We start from the raw sequence: 19,717 nt of genomic DNA on the forward strand, positions 1-19,717 counted from the left end.
AATGGTTTGACAATTATGCCATTAAAATCCAAAATTCAAAATCCTCAAATTGTGAGGTGAGCTCCTTTTACAAAATAATTTATTTGGCAGTTTGTGTTTGGGACTTATGTGACTATATTGATAGTAGGCTACTCTAAGTCACACTTTTTTTTTTTTTGTATTGCCATTTATATTGTTTTCCTTTTTTATTTTGTGCTATTATTTTCCTCGTTCTGTCTACAGAAAACCAAACTCTTAAATTGAAATATGAAAGTAAGCTGGACATCTGCTGATCTGACTTCTTATATATATATATATATATATATATATATATATATATATATATATATTTATCATATTTTATGTGTGAGAATGACTTACACATTTTCTTGGCTTCACTTTGCTCTTATCTCCCACCTTTGTACTTTTATTACTTTCTGCCGCTATGCTTTTAATTCCAGCTATCATTTTTATTCTAGCTATCATTTTACAATCAAATAAAATTCAGTGTATGATTTAAGAGGAGGCATTTTGTTTTATAGAATTTAGTGCTAGCACACTTCAAGCACTGTGGGTTTTATTTCATAAACATCCATAAAAAATAAGGTGTAATTATGGTTTATATCATAAAGAGTAACTTTGAGATGTTTCCAGACTTAAAAGCATCCTGCTAATAATAATCCATCAGAGTGTAAAGCTTCACAAGAGTTTGTGACCAGATAAGAGATTTTATCTTTAATTAATGATTATTAAATGTTACTACAAGTTTTAGGAACTGTTTTAGCTTTGTTATTGAGGCTGATTATAAAGAAACCAAAGTCCCTAATAAATAAATACAGTTAGGGTGTCTCAAACTTTCATTAAAGGGGACATATTGAACAGGTCAGGATAGGTCTGTGGGCGATACAAAACATGTTCATTAAATTTAATACACAAAATCCTTCTCAGATATTGAGATTTCACCTGATCAGTTCAAAAAGTGAATTTTGCATCATAGGTCCCCTTTAAATAAAAAGTCATAAAGCATTACTATATCATCAAATCAAATATCTGGCATGTGTTAGTTGCAGAGTTTGTGTTTCTTTCTTCAAAAAGACAGTTGTCTATAGAAACAAAGTATTTACTGGTTTTCCTAAAAATAATCCATCAAACAGCTGCAGCTGATCCAGAACGCTGCTGTTTGAGTCCTCACAAAGACCAATAGAGTTGATCACTTCAGTCCAGCTCTGAGGTCCTTGCACTGGCCTTCTTTTGCTCAGAGAATTGACTTAAAAATCCTGTTGCTTGTTTACAAAACACTAAACGGTCTGGGTCCAAAATTCATCCCTGATCTTCTGCTGCATTATGAACCATCGAGACCTCTGAGGTCGTCTGCCCTCAATCTGCTCTTTGTCCCCAGAGTCAGAACCAAACATGCAGAAGCTGCATTCAGCTTTAATGCACCAAATATTTGGAGCAGACTCCCAGAAAACTGACTGTGTAAGAGGAGGTTGAAGACCGTCCTGTCTGCCGCTGCCTTTGATTATTGCAAAGAGTTATTTATGCTGCATTTTATATTCCTTTATTTTTTATTCCAGTTCTTAATAAGAGCTTGCTTTAAATTTTTAATGTTATGAATTTTTTTTTTTTTGAGCTTCAGTTTTTTTTTTTTTATTATCTTCCTGTATGCTTTTATTGTTTTTTTTGCACTTTGTCACAATGTTTGTGATTGTTTATGTAAAGCCCTTTAAGTTGCCCTGTTGTTAAAAAGTGCTATAGAAATAAAACTGCCCTGCCTTGACTGCAACACATCAAGACAAAGATCATTTGTCCACTAACTGCTTGCTGCTGCTGTACACTGTAAAAATATATATTATTGGAACTGTTATACTCTAGAGTCATAAACACATGGAGCTTAAGAACTTGCTGACATAAGCAAGCATCAGTGCTTTTAAACATTGGTATATGTAGAACTAATAAGGCCTTTAGGACTCCTCAAACATTTAACACAATGTATTTTCTTAAGTGTGTAAACCAGAAATTTTCTACAGGCTTTTTATCAAAACAGGAATTCTTCTGTGTAATTATTACTACAATAAATTACTTTCTTTACTCATTTCAAACCAATGTATCTGACCCTGAACAGCCCTGCATACTGCTGCATACAGCCTCTGTGGGAAATTATTAATGGATTGTATGTACAGCACACAGTCACCTTGTTAGCTCGGCTGGATATCATTGCTTGTATTAAAGGCTTTTTTAAATGTTTTTTTCAGTCTGGAGACTAATTTCAAGGCTCTCAAAAAGCTCCAGCAGTTAATATAACAACTCACTGCTAGCCTTTATGCACTTAAGTTTTCCTGTATAAGCTGAGTCAAACAGGTTTTTTTGTTTTTCTCATAAATAAACAATTAAATGGCTCCAATGAAGCTGAAAATACATGAATGTGCACAAGTGTCAGTTTTAGGTTTCTATTATGTTTTTCTGTTCCAACTATATAAAAAACATACTTCACCCTCAAAAGCTTCCTGAAATTATAGCTTTGATAAATAAAAACAACACTATTATTTGAGCTTATTTTCTTGCACAGGTTGCTTCACAGCTGGTTTTATTTTAATCACTTCCAGTATAAATGTCTCATTCATTATGACTTCAAATCTAATCAAACAGTGGTATCCAAATTAACAAGCCTTTGTAGGCTACATACCATAATGCTAATCTATACATACAGTATTAAGGCATCGTATTTACTTACACATTCAAGGGCTGCCAGGCTGGCCACTGAGCTTTCATTTTGATGACTGTTAGAACATCATCGCCCTTCAGTGAGAAAGAGACACAAAAGTTAAACATTAGCTCGCTCAAATAACTCATTCTTCACTCTTGAATAACTGTGCTTCAGAAGTAAATGTTCAAAAAGGCTCAGTGTGAGCCTGATCCATTTCCAAGCTTTAAATAAACAGTTCATTCAGATAATATGTGGTTTATATGGTAAAAGGGTTATTATCCATATATTTTTTAACAAACAGGAGGAAAATATTGCAAATATCTTAAGTAATGCAATCAAAACAGCAATTATTTTACATTTGGGATAAAACTTTGAAAATTAAAATGTAAATTTGACACAGGCAAAGACAAAGTGTACAGATATTATCTGGCGATCAGTAAACTTGATTTGCTTTAAGGCCGACAGATCACTGGCCAATTCATCCCTCCATAAAATCATACCGACACTTTGTACCCAGCAGTTGCCATTTTATACCCATCAACTGAGTACAAAATGTTTAGTAGTTTGCACCAATGCACTTAACAATTCCCATTTTGCAAATATGCACTTGTGATATGCACATATCCCTGCAAGCATAGAACCCTGCCAGGGGGACAAATTGACCTGACATGACACTGTCATGCTTTTCTACAATATTCAAATGTCAACTAGGGCAATGTTTTTAAATTAATTCCACAGGAAGACAATACATTACAGACATTAGAGCTTGTGTGCACTTGTAACACTTCTCTAGCACCATAATGAAAAATTAGGAATCATTTTACAAAATAGGTTTGTAAAAGGATTTTAAAAGTGGGATATTTGACAGACAAAATGTCAATATTAAATAACTACATGGGTATTCATAACTTTCATCTAGTTATTTAATAAGAATACTGTGAAAAAATAATTGTACTGTATCTCTGAATCAATCAGTTCAGATATAATAGCACCATTGTCCACTGTGACAAGCACACATTTTGTACTTTTGATTTCACACCACTTAAGTATCCTTTCATTTTTTGCTATTTAATTTGCATTTTAGAACAAATATTTAAAAAAGTAAAAATGACATCTTACAGCAATGTAAGAATGTTGTGTTAAAACATAATTAATCCTTAAATCATATACGTTTTTTCTCTTGACCCTGTTAAACAGCACCCACATGAGCTGGAAGTGAAACCATTGTCATAGTCCTCTGAAGTCACAAGGCCAAGCATGTCCTGCTGGGGTTGAATTGACCTGTTGTACTCCCTCACACTGAGGATATCAGCCATGAAATTGGCTCACAGTGAGCTGAGGGTAAAGTCTTTAAATACTACCTCAGTCAGGTAATAGCCAAGTAGGGCATGGTTCTCATACTGGCACAGAAAACCTTAGCAACCCTCATGTTTCTTTTTTTCTTTCTTTCTTTCATTGCCAGGACAACTGTGCATGGTGGTTGTAAACCAATCATATACAACACTGAAACAACTTGTGTTGTGTAGGTCCCCCTCATGCTGCCAAAAAAGCTCTTATATCCTGGGATGTACTGAGACCTACAGTCTCAATACCACTGAAGCAGATCATTTGGATCTTGTAGTCTTAGGTGTAGTTCTACTGTAGATCCAGAATGTCCCACTGATACAGATTCTAATCTCTAGATCTGTGTAGCAGGTCATCACATTTATAGTAACTACTAAGAACATTTAATCCTTCACAGGATTTTTAGATGGTACAAATAAAAGTTTAGACTCATGTTGGAGCTGAAGCTATTCAAGATAATCAGTGTTATTCACTTCACTTTTCAATTTTTCTTATGTTATGGCGGGTCGGTGTACATTGCATTCATGTTTGCACATTTGTTCATATAATCCCCTCTGGAATGTATGTGCTTGTGTATACTGAGCCTATTATTGACAGGTTTGTATGATTACATGCCTGCTCACACATTAACTGGCTTTCCAATACCAATCTGCTCAGATAATAAATTACTTTACATCTGGTGGCCTGCCAGTGTGTGTGTACACAGCTGTACGAAACCTGAAGCATGAAAACTATTTAGGCTATACACTGTGGATTTTGAGAGATCACATTGAGGGATTTAAGAAAACATATTTCAGCAAGTTTGCAACTTCTGCGTCTGCTTCCCTTTGATTTGTGACAGTCCGTGTAAACAGAGAAAAAAACTGAAAAGTAAATACTTTGAGAATACCTATAGAAAGCACAGATTTTTATAAATTATAAAAGCTATGTCATGTAAAATGACTTAAACGTAAAATACTGACAGATAAATTGTGAATAGATGGTACAGAGAGGCGAAAATAGTCTCCAATGACCCCCATGCCATCTGAAGCTATATATTTGCTCTAGTAGAGATTATGGACAGTGAAAAAACACAATGATTTCTTTTGTTGTTTTTCTCAAAAAACACAATTTCTACTAAGCACAGCAAATGGTGGAGAAACCTACCCACTTGTCTATTCACAGACAAAAACACACCAATATGAGTACTTGCCTAGAAATTGTACATAAAGAATAAATAAAAAAAATGTTGATTGCCTATAGCTGTTTTGCAATTAATCAAAGATTAAGATTAATCAAAGATTTGAATCTACTTTTGCCCTAAAAGTCACATTAAAACCCCTATAAAAATAAATGAAAAAACAAGAATGAATGTGAAAATTCAAGCTCCAATTGAGGTATAAGAAAAAGTAAAGATGCAATAAAAGCAAACTAAAAGCCTTTAGAACAGATAATGTTTTTATAGCACAACATACCATCTTAATCTTAGGTATATACACAGAAGATATATTAAAAAAAAATCATTCCCAGAACAGAAACTACTTGTATCTATTAGAGAACAAACATCATAAACTGCAAATGACGTTCATTCGCATCCTGGAAGGAACAGATTCATATTGCATGAATAATTTCCATCTAGTCCTGACAAGTGCAGTGAACCTTCATTTGTGATGCTTGATTTAGCATTTGTAATTCCATGTTAGGCAAGAAACCACATTTAAAGTGACATAATCAGAAATAAGAAACAGGAGCAGAGTCGTGGTGTTAATAAAGTTTAATGTTTCCTGTTTGCTCCACTGACATTTGGAACAGCATAATATGAATGCGCTTTGGAAGCCAGTCAGACGGTAGTTTATACGCTTTCACGCTACTGAGTAAACAGCCAAATATTTGCTACAATAAATTATCTCTAAAATTAAGTGTTTATGTAAAATAAATCCAGCATTTCAATCATGATGCTGACAAAAAGGTTGTTTCCGAGTTAACATGTAAAGAGCAATACATGAAATATTTGGAAAAAAAAAAAAAAAACACTGACAGAGTTTCAGATTTGCCAGCTCAAAATATAGCTTTTTAAGACAATTATTTGCAATATATTTCTGGACTTTTCCACATAAAGTAATGCTTTTTTTTCTTTTTGCAATGGTCAACCCGTAAGAAATTTTAGTTTACTGTAGATAAAATACAATTTGTAAAGTAAGAGGGATGAAAATTTTTCAAATTCACATTCATTGATAGTGTGCATATTTTATTTATATTTGTTAGTCAGTTTGTTTGTAGGACATGAACAATAACACGACCAGAAATAATGGACAATATTGCACTAACAACAAACAAGGCTGCTCTTACGGCAGATCAGTCTGCAATTTTTTGTTTGTTGTTTGCTTTGTAAACAACAAACAAAAAAATAAATCTTGTAAAATAAATGGCAGCTGATCCACATTATCTCATCTATTAACCTTGTGTAGCTTATCCAGGACTGGGTTATGAGAGCAACAGTTTAAGCAAAGATCACCAGACCTCTCTGCCCCCTGCTACCTCTTTCAGTTTATCCCTCCATCATAATACAGTGATAACGCATGAATGGACATATTACCTCTAAATAAAAATAAGATATTTCAGCTGATTTGAAAATTGTTTGAAATTAAACTAGATAAATGCAGTTTCAAAAACAAACAGCCCATAAAATGCTCAAATTTACATTTATGAACTGAAAAAATCCATATATGTATGTATGCTCTTGAGATTAAATTCAACTAAGTTTTTATTTCTTGATGTTGCTTTAGAAAACAGATGAGGCACTGCAGACATAGAGGTTCCCAAAGCATATAAAACCATATTAGCATCTTTCATGCCGGTGAAGGCAGACAGTTGCGAAAGCAGAGGCAGTAAGGAGACTGCTATGGAAATTGCCCATATCATTCAGGCAGTCTCTATGAAAAATTATACTAATGGCCATTCCCAACTCCTGGTGGCAATGCTGAAATGAGAAAGATGACATCGCTTTACTCATTGATATAGCAGCAAAAACTACATTTCAGATACCTTTTGAATTTTAACTTACATTACACACTTGTGTACTCATTATCCTGAAAGGATCATTAGCACTAATCGCCGTAAAAATAATAGTGTTGTTCTTTTTTGTATCATCGATGTTCATAGAAAAGCTTGATTTTTGTTTGTGCGAAGCAATGTGCAGATTGCTTTTTTATATATTTTGCTACTTTTACATAAAATCAGTGTGGTCCAACCTTAGACTGTGAATGACCACCTATACATTTTATCTCAGACTAATTTAATGTGAAAATGCAACATGAGCTGCAATCCCAGCTTATGACCGAAATGCAACATAGTTTGTCTCATTTACTGTAAAACATTGGCTGTAATCATAGGTCAAAGAGTTAAAGAATTGCTAGATATTTCATTTTGTATTAAAAGTCATAGAACAGCACAATTATGTAAAATTATGAGTTGTTTTCTGCCTGTGAGCCACAGCTCCACTTGGTCTACAGCAGCCTTTTCCCACGGTGAGATAGCAGCTCCTCTGATGTTGTAATCAAAGTTCGACACAAGAATCTCTGATCTGTCTGTCCCAGCACATCCAAACTATTAATAGGCATAGGAAATTGCTTCAAAATTCCAATTGGATGCAAGCTGGCTGTTATCAGCGCATACCGTGAAAGGCTTACACAGCCTTCAGGTGTTAATTAAATCTCTACTGACATTCCCATATCCTGGCCTGCAGAGAAAGCTGCAGTTCAGATATTGCGTAGATAAAGTCACTTCAGTCAAACTAGCTTTGAACAAAAGAAGACAGGAGAACATCCCACAGGCAGGGGGAGAAAGCGTGTTGACAAGAGATTTGTTCATGTTGAAGGTAGATGAGTTTGCAAGCAGTGACGACTTCTCTAGAGAGCTGTGAATTGATTTGCTGACCATGGTTGTCCTCGGTGGTAATCTTTGAGCCTTGCGGTGCAGTCTCGAAGGTTACAGTTCAGTCTGGCACGCTCATTCATCACGTAGCCTGAGCCCTCATACAAACAGCTTTCAGCAGACCTGGGTCCAAAGCTGGGGAGATATTATTAGAGATAAATTGAGGTAACTGCTGTTGGTGGCCCAGTTCAGTGTGTCCATTGCTTCCTAGGTGTTTCTTCATCTTTACTTTCATTCTTATTTTTGTAATTCTTGCTCTATAAGGAGGCCAGTGGTCATTTTTAGATGTCCTATGCTGGGTACTACTGGATGATGCTGAAACTAATGTGTTTTTAAAGTGAAACCAGTCAATCCACAAAGGTCTTCACTATTCCACTTCACCCATTTATCCATTTTCTTTACAAGTGTTTCCTTTCCAGGTCACAGCAGAGCTAGTACCTCTCTCCAGAAGTCAATCTGCAAGAGGCAGGGTACATTCTGTGTGCAAGTCCATCACAGGACCCCATAAGACTAATGAGACAAACAACCATTCACACTCTCACTCACACCTAAGGGTAATTTAGAGTTACCAATTAACCTAACATGCATGTTTTTGGTCTGCGGGAGGAAACCAGAGTACCTGAAGAAAGTCCACGTGTGCACAGTGAGAACATGCCAACTCTACAAGTTCTGTAGGCAACTCTGTGACTGCCATGCCACCTACATCACATCAGGCAATTCTCTTTTCTTTTTGAACCATTGTATCACAGTTAGGCATTGTCCATTGTTCAGTTGCAAGGTATACTAATGTTGAAAAGTCTTGGTATCAAAACCAATACAATTTTACATTATACCATTCGTGTGTTTTATTAGAGACAGTGCTTTTCTCCAAACAACCCCCACCTGTTGCTGCAAACTGTGTATTATAGCAGAATGAGGGAATCCGCCAAAACTTTTTCCTTCTTAAAAAAAAGTTGTTCACTTGAAAATGTTCCCATAGTAGATGTTATTTCTTATAGATACCAGACTCTTTTTAATGTGACACTGCTTGCAGTAATTTCAGAAAGTTGTCTATAAACAACCTGCTGACTAGCTAGCATCGGCTTGTTAGTAAGAATCTGTGCAATTAGCCTATTTTAGGTATTTATTTAGGTATTTTAGGTATTTCATTAATTAAATTTACTTGGTATCTATTTCATGGTTTTGTTGAGTTTGTCCATCTTTGTTGACATTTTTTTAGATCACAATGTATTTTAAAACAACCTTCTGACTCTGGAATTTCAGCTGGTATTGATTTTAAATTTAAGATCAGTACTTGTGAAAAAATAAAGATCTTAACCTTGAGTTTCAAAATATCAATAGCTGAGATAATATTTAATATGCAAGTGCAAATAAAAACATTCTGGCTAGAAAACAAAAATAAAAACATGCTGTAGTAATTTCTTAAATATAGTTTTCCTTCTTCTAAGCTCTTCACCCTTATGGAAGTCAAAGTAAAATAAATGTGCATCTGTTAGCTCTGTGTTGACAGAGAAACTATGTATATCTTGATAGTCTGTGTCTGCTTATCTGCGTGAAGTGCACCTACAAATCTATTCAAAATGAAAGAGTAATGAGCTTTTTAATGCATTTGTGGGGGAAAAAACACATTAAAAAAAAACTGTGCTACATTAAAAGTAATAGAATGAGCAACAAACTGGAATAAGCAAATGCTGCAGTCTATTTAAAAATATATGCTTGTGGCTAATAAAGCATATATTTTACTGCCATGTTCCTGAATGATGAAAAGCTATTCGACACTAATAATCATTTGGAGGATCTTCTGAAGCTACAGTTAAAAAAAATATTTCCATTCTGGCTACAGCGCTTTTTACTGTGTCTATTTTATTTCATGTTTTCTATTTTGACAAATTATTGGAATTTCTTCCAAAACAGCTGGATGCTTACAACTGTGCTGGATAGCAAGCTACATCTTTGCAGCCAAGGCAAAGTGGTTCAGACCAGTCATTATCCAAAAATATTTTCTGCTGGCAGCAAGAAACTGTTTTCATTTGTGAAAGAGTAAAAGAAATAGCATACATGAGAGTTTTTGTTGGAGGAATAGCAAGTAACACGTTCCTCTCACACAAGAAGTGAAGCCCACTCTGTAAAAGTTAAAGTTGCTGGACTTTTTTCTTATTTCTCAAGGCCTTTCAAATTTTGTTGAGCTGCTGGAGATAGACGTGACACCTTTTTTTTTATTGTTTTCCATAGAAAACAAGTAAGTGAAAAAGCTGCCCATACAAAAGAAAAACTTTGAAAGACCTTCAGAAAGCTCGGAGAGCTTTTGATCAAAATCACTTTAAAAAAATGCAAGACATTGGAGGTGCCCATTATTAAGTCCGGTGGCCTGTGATCTGACACAAATAAACATAAAAGAACAAAAAAGCCACATACTCAAATAAGTGCTGCTGTTTTGTATAGCTGCTGATTATTTAATTTTTTTGTAAATGGCCTTTTTTTCTTCTTCATATTATGGTGCTATTCTGGTACTGGGTTTTACACAGATTTGTGGCTTTTTATGTCACTAATAAATAAAATTGGTTGCCACAAAAATATATTCACATTACAATACCCTCCTTTGCCTTTTATTACATTACTATCAAGTCCTACTAGATGCAGATTTGTGTTGCGCTATTTTTTTCTTCTTCAAACTATGTATGCGGTTATGTATGATGACTCTGTGTCCTTAGCTGCCAGTCAGTGTCTGTCTTCTTTATCTGCTCCACCCATGCATACAAAGACAGACTCTAAGCCCTCAACCTACTGAATGATATGGCAACTGAAGAGATTGAGGGGCATCAGAGCCAGGTCCTCATTTACACTGGAACAATGGATCAATGTGGCTGAAAACAGATTTATTAATGTGGTTTCATGATAAAAATATCTAACAAGTTAAATGTGATGGTTTAATGCATTTTTTGGCCTTGATATTTGTAAAAATCTAAAATGATAAGGGAGCACTTGTTTTTATTCAGGAAGATATGTCTTTCTTTAATGTGAATTAAGCCTCTAAATGTGCCGCTGGGACTTGGCAGTTTGTCATCTTGATTACCAATTACAAAAAACCTTTAGAATAAAATTTTCATTGTGTAAGTTGCAACTGACCAAACCAAACATTAACCACATCAATGCACAGTGAATTACACTGGCTTCAACCTATGGGATGAAAACATATTAATTTACAGTTGAATAAGCATATGAGTGTGTGAGTGAAAGGCAAATGACCTCATGCATATTTCATTGTCTGTATACACTGGGCTGCTACTCCTTATTACAAATTTTGTACTATAAATTTTTCCAAATCTGTTTTCCAATCATTTTCTCCTCGTTCCCTTGTTACTTTGTACTGCCATGCATGCCATCAGTGTCAGACAAATAGAACAAAATGATTAGAAATAACACAAATGAACTGTAACTTAAACGCAAACTCAAGTTACACCCACCCCCCAAAATAAATAAATACATAAATAAATATATAAGTGGTCTAAATACCCTTGATTAATAAGAAATAAGAGATGAAGTGATTTTTACAGGCGAATACAGATACAGGCTAAATCAAAACATTCCAATATTTAGCATAAATTTAAATTTTTATTTCCCTAAACTGTGCCATCTCACACTTACAAGAGACAAAAATTCACTGAAATGTTCTGACACATTTTAACATGAAAAACAAATTCTTTGGAAGCCACAATGCTCTAACTTCAGGGATTGGCAAAGTGTCCATTCCTCTTCCTATTGCATAGTGCTGCTCCATTATTTCATTCAGATTTTTAGACACAAATGACTTTATCAAAGATGCTTCTGGCTAATACATCTAAGATTCCAAAATAGTTCAGCTTTTGTCCCTGAAGCTGCATATGCAGCTCTGAGATCTGAGTCAGCCAGCTGCACCAAGGTCCAATTAAATTAGGTCTCTCTCTCTCACACACACACACCACCCACACACACTTAATGTGACATACTATATTTCTCAACCTTTACCCTCTTTTTAGCTACACACAACTGATTGACTAAGTCCAACTACTATCCTAATCCAAACCTTGTCACACCTTACATCTTACTCTGAAAACAAGTTCTCTTCAACAAATGATCATATGAACTTATGGACACTGAGATTTTAGTTTGGTTCTGGTTATGTTTAATACAACGGGTATGTAAACACAAACTGCAGACAGATGCAAGCATAGCAACATGAGTATAATATCACCAAACAAAATATCTGCTAGTTGCGTAAAAACTGTCCACAATGTGATCTGAGCACCTAATAATAAAGCAATAACCAATGAAACAATACAAAACTCAGAAATATACCTAAACTACATGAATATGCACACACACAAAGCACACTGTCTTAAGCATCCCCACTGCATTTTAAATTGCACTCGCCTTGGGCTGTTCTGTTTAATTTAAGCAGTCATAATAACAGCTCTAGGAGCCAAGAGAGGCATAAAGGTTTTTGAGAGCTTTGTTTTCCAAAACAGGAATATCTCTGCTCGGCTAAAAAAGCTGACTTGACAGGCCAAGTGAAAACTACCAGCTGAAATTAAGGAATTATTCTTGCCTGAACTTGACTGCACACTTTTTTTTTTGTTTTATTTTCAATAGACAGTTGAGAAAAAGAAAAATCCTGAAACAAAACTATCATCAAAGTGTACTTCTGACGAAGACCTAAAAAATTCTGCACAGTCTCTTAAGGTTTAGCATGTTGACCAACATGTCTCGACAAGGTTGAATACAAAGCTGTGATGAAAACTTCACCCCCTGGGAGGCTCCTTTCTAGCCAATTACTATACTGCAGTAGCAAAGCTAATCTCAAGCAGCAGCACACGCACAGAAAGATTAAAAATCATACAAAGAACGTGATGAATGGATTGTTGAGAGAGATAAAAAGAAGAAAAATAGCAAAAACTGACTGAGAAAAACAGCCCAGAGCTTGTGTGGGAATTATCATGTTAACATCTTTTGCATGCTATAGTTTAGTGTGTTGTGTCCAGGAGGCAGCTTTTTGGAGAGAGTTGGCTTGTGGAGTTATCGTGATTGCACCCTGTGAAGACACAGTTGTACATGCCCTTAAGATATGTCATTTATCACCTTGATAGAAAAAATAAAAAATCTGACAAGAGTGCTCAGAAGTTAAGACCATATTTACAAATATAGTGTTTTGCACACATAAGTAATAATTTTGGGATAACATTAGTTATAATTTATGTAATTGTTCTGTTTTTGTTCTTCATCAAAATGTTACGTGCTCATTAAAATGAAATGGTTTTCCTTTTGCGAAAAATTTGTGTTTTTGAATCCATATTTTATAACAATACATTATGATTGATAAAGAATTTAGGCACTCTAAAGTACAAGTTTGTGTTTGTGTGATTTTAAACATGATGTAAACCTCCTGCTCCTGGACAACCTTTTTAACAAACCACTTGTCCAGTATCAGAAAATTTACACAACAAAGAACACAGCATGCTGTAAATACCTGCTGTAAATATACATTGAATTTTTAACAATATATTATAGCATTTTAAAATCTTTGTAAATCCCTGACAAATTAACAGTCTTTAGCATCCAAATTTCCAGAGGACAGCTGGATTTGAGTCATATGACTCTATTCTAAAATGGTTTTAGGAAGACCAGAAGGAGAAAAGGTGTATTAACACAGTTCTCAATATTAGCAGCTCACGTGTTCTCCACTTTGGGTATAGTGTGCTAAATATGGCTCACCACTTTGTCTGCATTTAGCCTGACTGACCGCAGACTGACTTGACAGTCCACAAAACTAAAATGTGGGTTGTTTCTTGCCCTTGGTGATGAAGAAATAATTTAGGCACTTATTTGGCATCACAAACATTTTCTGGGCCAAAACAAATATGGCAAACATAATTCAATCTGTAGAGACTCACACAAAGAGAGAAACAGCAGTTAGACAATTTTATTGGACCGAGGATTTGGCGCTCGGACACCGGCGGAAGACGTGCGTGCTGAGAATCGCAGCGAGCTTGAATGATCGGCTCGAACGAAGCTCAGGTAGGTCTTCCCCCGGACCCGGACACTGGTGGTGGAGCGGAACTTGGAGAGAGGAGTCTTGAGGGGACCTGGAGGCGTCTGGGAGGCTGGTGGTGGAAACGGGGAGGAGGTGGGTTGAAGCACAACTGAAGCGGGTGGATCTGGGTCGCTTCGCCTTTTGAAGGAGCTCTTGTCGGGCGATTGGATCGAGGTAGTGAGGTGGAGTGTCCTGATTGGCTGGGGCGAAGGCGTGGTGATGGGGGATGCCGGAACAGTCTTACAGGTTGAATTTTCGCCTAGGGCTTCATTTCTTGTTTAAAAGCAAATACACAGCAGTGTGTCAGATACCAATTATTAGAAATGACAATTGGATAATGGTAAATGAACTGCACTATAAAAAAGTGACCATTTCTGACCATTTAGTGAGCTTTTACAGTATAAAGCTTGCATGAGTCAGAAGAAGGTAGGATCAAACACCCCAACTCTCCATTTGGCAGACCACTCTTCCTTCTGAGCCACAGCCACCCTACAACTATACTTCAACTGTTCTTACAACTAAACTGAAAGGGCTACATATGAAGAAAATATTGATAATAGTAAGCTAACATTTTTTCCCATAACAATAGTTAGCATCTGTGCTACTTTTTTCTTGACTGTAATAAAATACAAGTCAAACCAGCATAATAATTAGATAAAGTAACTCCTGCATAAAAGAGTCACTTTGCAATTGTATCAAAAAAGAACAAAGAAAAAAGAAATAAAGAAAGAATAACCACAGTTGTTTTAGGAGCTGCACGTCTGTATTTATTGTCGTTAATCTGTAATGTGTCTTTCTGGTTATGGCCTGAGTGCTGTTGTCTCTGCGCTGTAGAGCAGCTGTGGAGCTCATGATAATAGAGGATTCTGTGAGCGTCTGTACTGTGCAGTAATGAAAAACACCCCATGCTGCGAGAGGAAATAGGAGATTTCATAATCCGTCTGAGGCCTTGGCCCTGGTTGCTGGTCCATGGAGAAAGTCTCATTAAACTTCTCATTAGTGACACACTGAGCCTCTGTTATGACTGAATGCATATATAAATCACCTCAAACATGAAAGGAGGGACAACAACAATGAGCTCAGTCTGCATCCCACCGCTGCCTAGTTTTCTGATAAGAGCATTTGTACTTGACAAATGGAACAATATTGCACATTTGTTTACAGTCTGGTAAGCCATTTGGAAGAAGAAAAAAAACCCATACATAAATAAATAAAAAAAAAATGGGATTCCCTTCTTCATTATACCACTCACCTCCTTTAACTACTGTATGTTTGAAGCCTCTAGACATTTACATACTTCCCACTGCGCTCATAAATCAAATCCAAGCATCTTCTCCTTTTTAGTGTATTGATAGTGTTCATTCTATTATGTGAATCCTAAAAAGGCAGTATTAAGCAGCTTTTCTCATTTTTGGTGTTTCAATGTAGTAAGTGGCTTGGAATTAAAAATCAAGCTAAAATTACAAGGATATTTTAAATTTAGCCAACTGAGCATTCCATATTCTTAATCTTCATTTATTAACTTAATTAATTATTTCAGAAATGAATTTCAAAACAACTACACAGCTGTCTGTAGATATCCAAAATAAAAAGAAAAGAGTATTGAGTTTCAGATAATAGCGCATTTAATTTTAACCACATAATAACAAACATTCCCAGCAAGACACTTCAAGGTCTGAAAAGCTGACAGATTTAGACACAAAATAAAGCTATCACATTCAGAACTGGCATAAACAGTGCATGTAAGTGTGTAAGAGTGCATGTCCGTGTGGTCTGCATGCCTGCTTGGCTCTGCAAATGAAACTTTGTATGAACACTCTGATCAGTGCACCCCGTGGCTGGAGTGAAGCTGGGCTATGAATATCAATTTTGCATTCATCACTAGCTGCTCCCCCAGATGCCTGACCTCACAGAAAAGTGAATCATCGTTCTGTTTGTGTCAGCATTTACCAAGTAGCGCTGTGTGGCTCAAAGGAGGGACACTCCTTCACCCAGCCTTCTTACGTCAAGGACATGGACTGTTTTATGATTTGTAGAAGAGTGAGTAAAGTGAACAATTGAGATGGTTGTCTAAAGGAACAAAGCATTTTTCAAAATATACTATTTAAAGATGAATTGTGAACACGATCCATAAACAATCCTTGTAGCTTAATGCACAAAATGACAAATTTTTGCTGTACTAATAAATCGTATTCCCATCTATGCATCCTGACTTTGTTAATCAAATAAACGTTCATTCATATTGTTGTCCCAAAGTTAAAGTAACCATCTACTGTCTGTTTTGAGCATAAACTGATCACATATCTTCTTGCTTGCCTAAACTGACCTTGTGAAAAAACCACTAAAGGTATGAATCCATGAAGACTAACACTGTACTGTGTTTATTTGATTGTTTTTCTTTACAAGCTAAGGCCAGATTTATCAAGTTTAGAGGTGATCTGAAAAAAAAGAACTGCACAGAGACTGGGGAACAAAAAAATCCTAAAATAACAATAAACCTTCCAGCAAGAGAAAGATCTGACCTATACATCAAAAGCACTTGAAACATTTTTATTCATGATCAGTGCTGACATTTTGGAGCTTCCCATCCACAGACCAGGCCAATATCCTATCCAGAATCTGTGAAGAGAACTAAAGACCAGAGTCCCATTCAAGCTCAAACATCTATCACCAAAGAAAAGAAACGACCCCAAAAGTTTGTGATGTGATGGAAAACAGGGGCTTTCCTTGTGAGAACGTTTGAGGAATTTTGAAGCTGTCATATTTCTTTTGTTATAATGTAAAGGAATGTCCAAATATTATAAAAAGTATTCAATATTATGATGGCTTTTATCATATGATGATACTAATTCTGACCAGAAACATAATTAGTTATAGAAATATCTTATACTGTAAATCCCCATTTGTCATGGCTTTTATTAATTTTGAATACATACGTTGGCTTTTTTGAGCACTCAGTAACTGAATCCATTCAACCATTTACCATTTTTCATACAAGCTTTCTCCTTTTCAGAGTTGCTGGGAAGCTGGGGTCTATCCCACCAGTAAATGGACCGAGTACACCCTGGACAGACGGCACTGCCCATCACAGAGTCACACAGAAACACATGCATGCTCACCCTGGGTCAATTTTAAATCACAAATAATTATGCATGCCTTTGGACTGTGGGGGGAGGCTGGAGAAAATCCAGAGAAAACCTTCATGCACATTCATAGGGAGAACATACAAACTCGCCAAAGAAATGCCTGCACAGTCAAAATTTGAAACAGGGCCCTTCTTCCTTTAAATCGACAGCATTAACCTCTTCACGACTATGCAGCCATCATATCAGGATTTAGCTGAGACAAGAACATATTGGACAAGTCAAGTTTTATACTCAATACGTTTATAATCACCACTTAGTTTTCACGTGTCACCTATTTCGATTTTACTGCTGACAATCTCAGCTTGAGCTCCTGTCAAATGCTATTGCTGACAATGTGATTGTAGTCAAATGAGGAAAGTATCCTATTTGTTCCTGTTTAATCGTTTCTACTGATATAAAATCATTTTGAAGAGTAAAATCCAACAGTTTTCTTTCACAATCATAGATATTAAACTACCTTTTAAAATCTATCATTTATTAGAATAAATTACTAAATACTTTATTGTGACCTGCCCACACTTGAGCATATATTTATAATTTTTGTAATGGATGTTTTTCAGTACTTTTACTGTACTAGTCAAGTACATCTCCAATAATTTCCATCTGCCCTCTCAGTTTAAAGTTAACTTGTCTAATTATCAAGGCTAAGAGGTACGAATAAAGCGAAGACAGGAGTGTGCTGTGATAGCCGTGGGATGGTCGGGAATGAGTCAAAGAACCCATGGCTCACACTCTGGCCTCATTATCTGCTGTGACTCTAGGTCTTCGGTATTAGCAAACAATAAGAACTCTGCAGGACCATCTGTTCTGCCAGCATGTGTTATTTTAAGACTGAGTGAGACAGCCATGAAAAGGAAGGAAGGAGGAAAAGATATGCCAAGCTATTTGTGGAAATAAGAAGAAGAAGACAGGCCAAGAATGCAATAGTTGGAGGACTGGAACTGTATGAAACTACAACACAATTGTAAAAGGAAGATTAAAGCAACAAAAGACAGCTTAAAAACAGAAAAATTGAAAATAATTTGGATAAACTGCTGAAAAATCACTAGTGCTTTTTTTAAATCAACTTCTAATTACCTTAATTGATAATGGATATAAAAACTAGCTCATTTTTTATATCTGAAGCTCTTCACTTCAGGAATTTATTCAACCCAATCTAATGATATAGTTTAATATATTTTTAAGCTGAAATAAAATTAAATCATTAAATCAGATATTTAGGGTAAGTCTCATTCCAGTGTATTTGCTACATGATATGGAGACAAGGTAAAACTTCAAAATGTTTAATGCTTATAAAAAAACAACAACGCAGTTCACTGCATACTGAAATGGCTTCTGAAATTTCTACAATATTATTCAAGTAATCTAACAGTTTCATCAAGGCAGACAATTCTTTGAAACAAAGCTATTTATATGTTTATGACTGTTTAAAATGTAGCAAAACATAGTCTTTAAAGCAAACTTTCATTTGACCTATCTAACCCTAACCCTACACAGATAATCCATCTTGCGTCTCCTTACACTGAATAATCTTACCTTCTGTCTGATCTCCTCCTCCATTTTGACAGGGGAGCCCAGCTCAGCTACCTGTTTAACTCCTTCGCTGGCAACGCCTCCATACTCCCACAACACATAATTTTTTGAGTGGGAGGATCCAATGAGAGCTGACCAGTGATTGGCACGACCTGTAGAGGCAGACAGTAAAACTCTCATTATCTGGCCATTTCTACTTTTTTTTCCTAACATTATCTCTGCTTTATTCCATTACAGAGAACATCTTAGGAAGAGCTATGGTCATACTTTTTCAGTTTTTGGACTGAAGGACCACACTCTTCTTTTAGCTCAAAATATTTACTGCAAGAAAGTAATTAAGTCTAAAAGTATTTTCTTATTACAGCTATAAAGCACCTCTGTGTTTTTTCAGTGGGCTCTTTCATAACGTATTGACTTTCCTTTTCTCTTGCTCAGGACAAAAGTAGGAGGGCCCAAGAGACACAAAATTATGAATTGTTTAAGAAATGTCCATTAATTGACATGGCATATAAAACATAAAATATATAAAAATGTACTCAAACAACAGTAATGGATTTAAAAGTGTGATTTTCAGGTGAATGTCATAAGAAGTGGGTCTGCCTTTAGTCTCAAACATTTGTCTTTTCTGGCCAAATAGTGTGATCTGTCATCAAGGAAGCAGATAGAGATTTGCAACACTACTGTACAATAAATAAAAAGGACATTTAAATACCAGCACTCAGAGGTTCTTCTCCCTAGCAGGGTTGTTCAAAGATGCATTTATAGACGTGTACAAACTGAATCACACATCTCTCACACTTCCACTGCTATCAGTAAGCTGTAAGCACAGTTTTCCTCTTGAGTGTTGTCTGAAGCATCACTTCAAAAAAAAGTAGCAAGGTCTTTAGAACACAGACTCAGGAAGCACGCAGACAAAGAAAAATAAATAATTATGTGTTATAGTTTTATTTTTTGCTTAAACAATATCTTGTTGCTCTCTTTAATACAACAAGACATTTCAAAGCATTTTTTGTGTGAGATTCTTTGACA

At 35.7% G+C, this 19,717-nt stretch overlaps 1 protein-coding gene across 1 annotated transcript in view; it reads right to left on the minus strand.

The window, feature by feature from the left end:
• The window catches only part of spon1a (spondin 1a), a 51,396-nt gene that overhangs the window by 13,481 nt on the left and 18,198 nt on the right, over positions 1–19,717 (minus strand). The window contains exons 6-7 of the mRNA XM_017440092.3: positions 18,692–18,840; positions 2,714–2,778 (exon numbers count right to left, since the gene is read on the minus strand). Of these exons, the coding sequence (XP_017295581.1) occupies positions 2,714–2,778; positions 18,692–18,840 (214 nt within the window). The remainder of the gene's footprint in view (positions 1–2,713; positions 2,779–18,691; positions 18,841–19,717) is intronic.

The sequence above is a fragment of the Kryptolebias marmoratus genome, linkage group LG15 (assembly GCF_001649575.2).
Source record: "Kryptolebias marmoratus isolate JLee-2015 linkage group LG15, ASM164957v2, whole genome shotgun sequence".
Taxonomy (NCBI): Eukaryota; Metazoa; Chordata; class Actinopteri; order Cyprinodontiformes; family Rivulidae; genus Kryptolebias; species Kryptolebias marmoratus.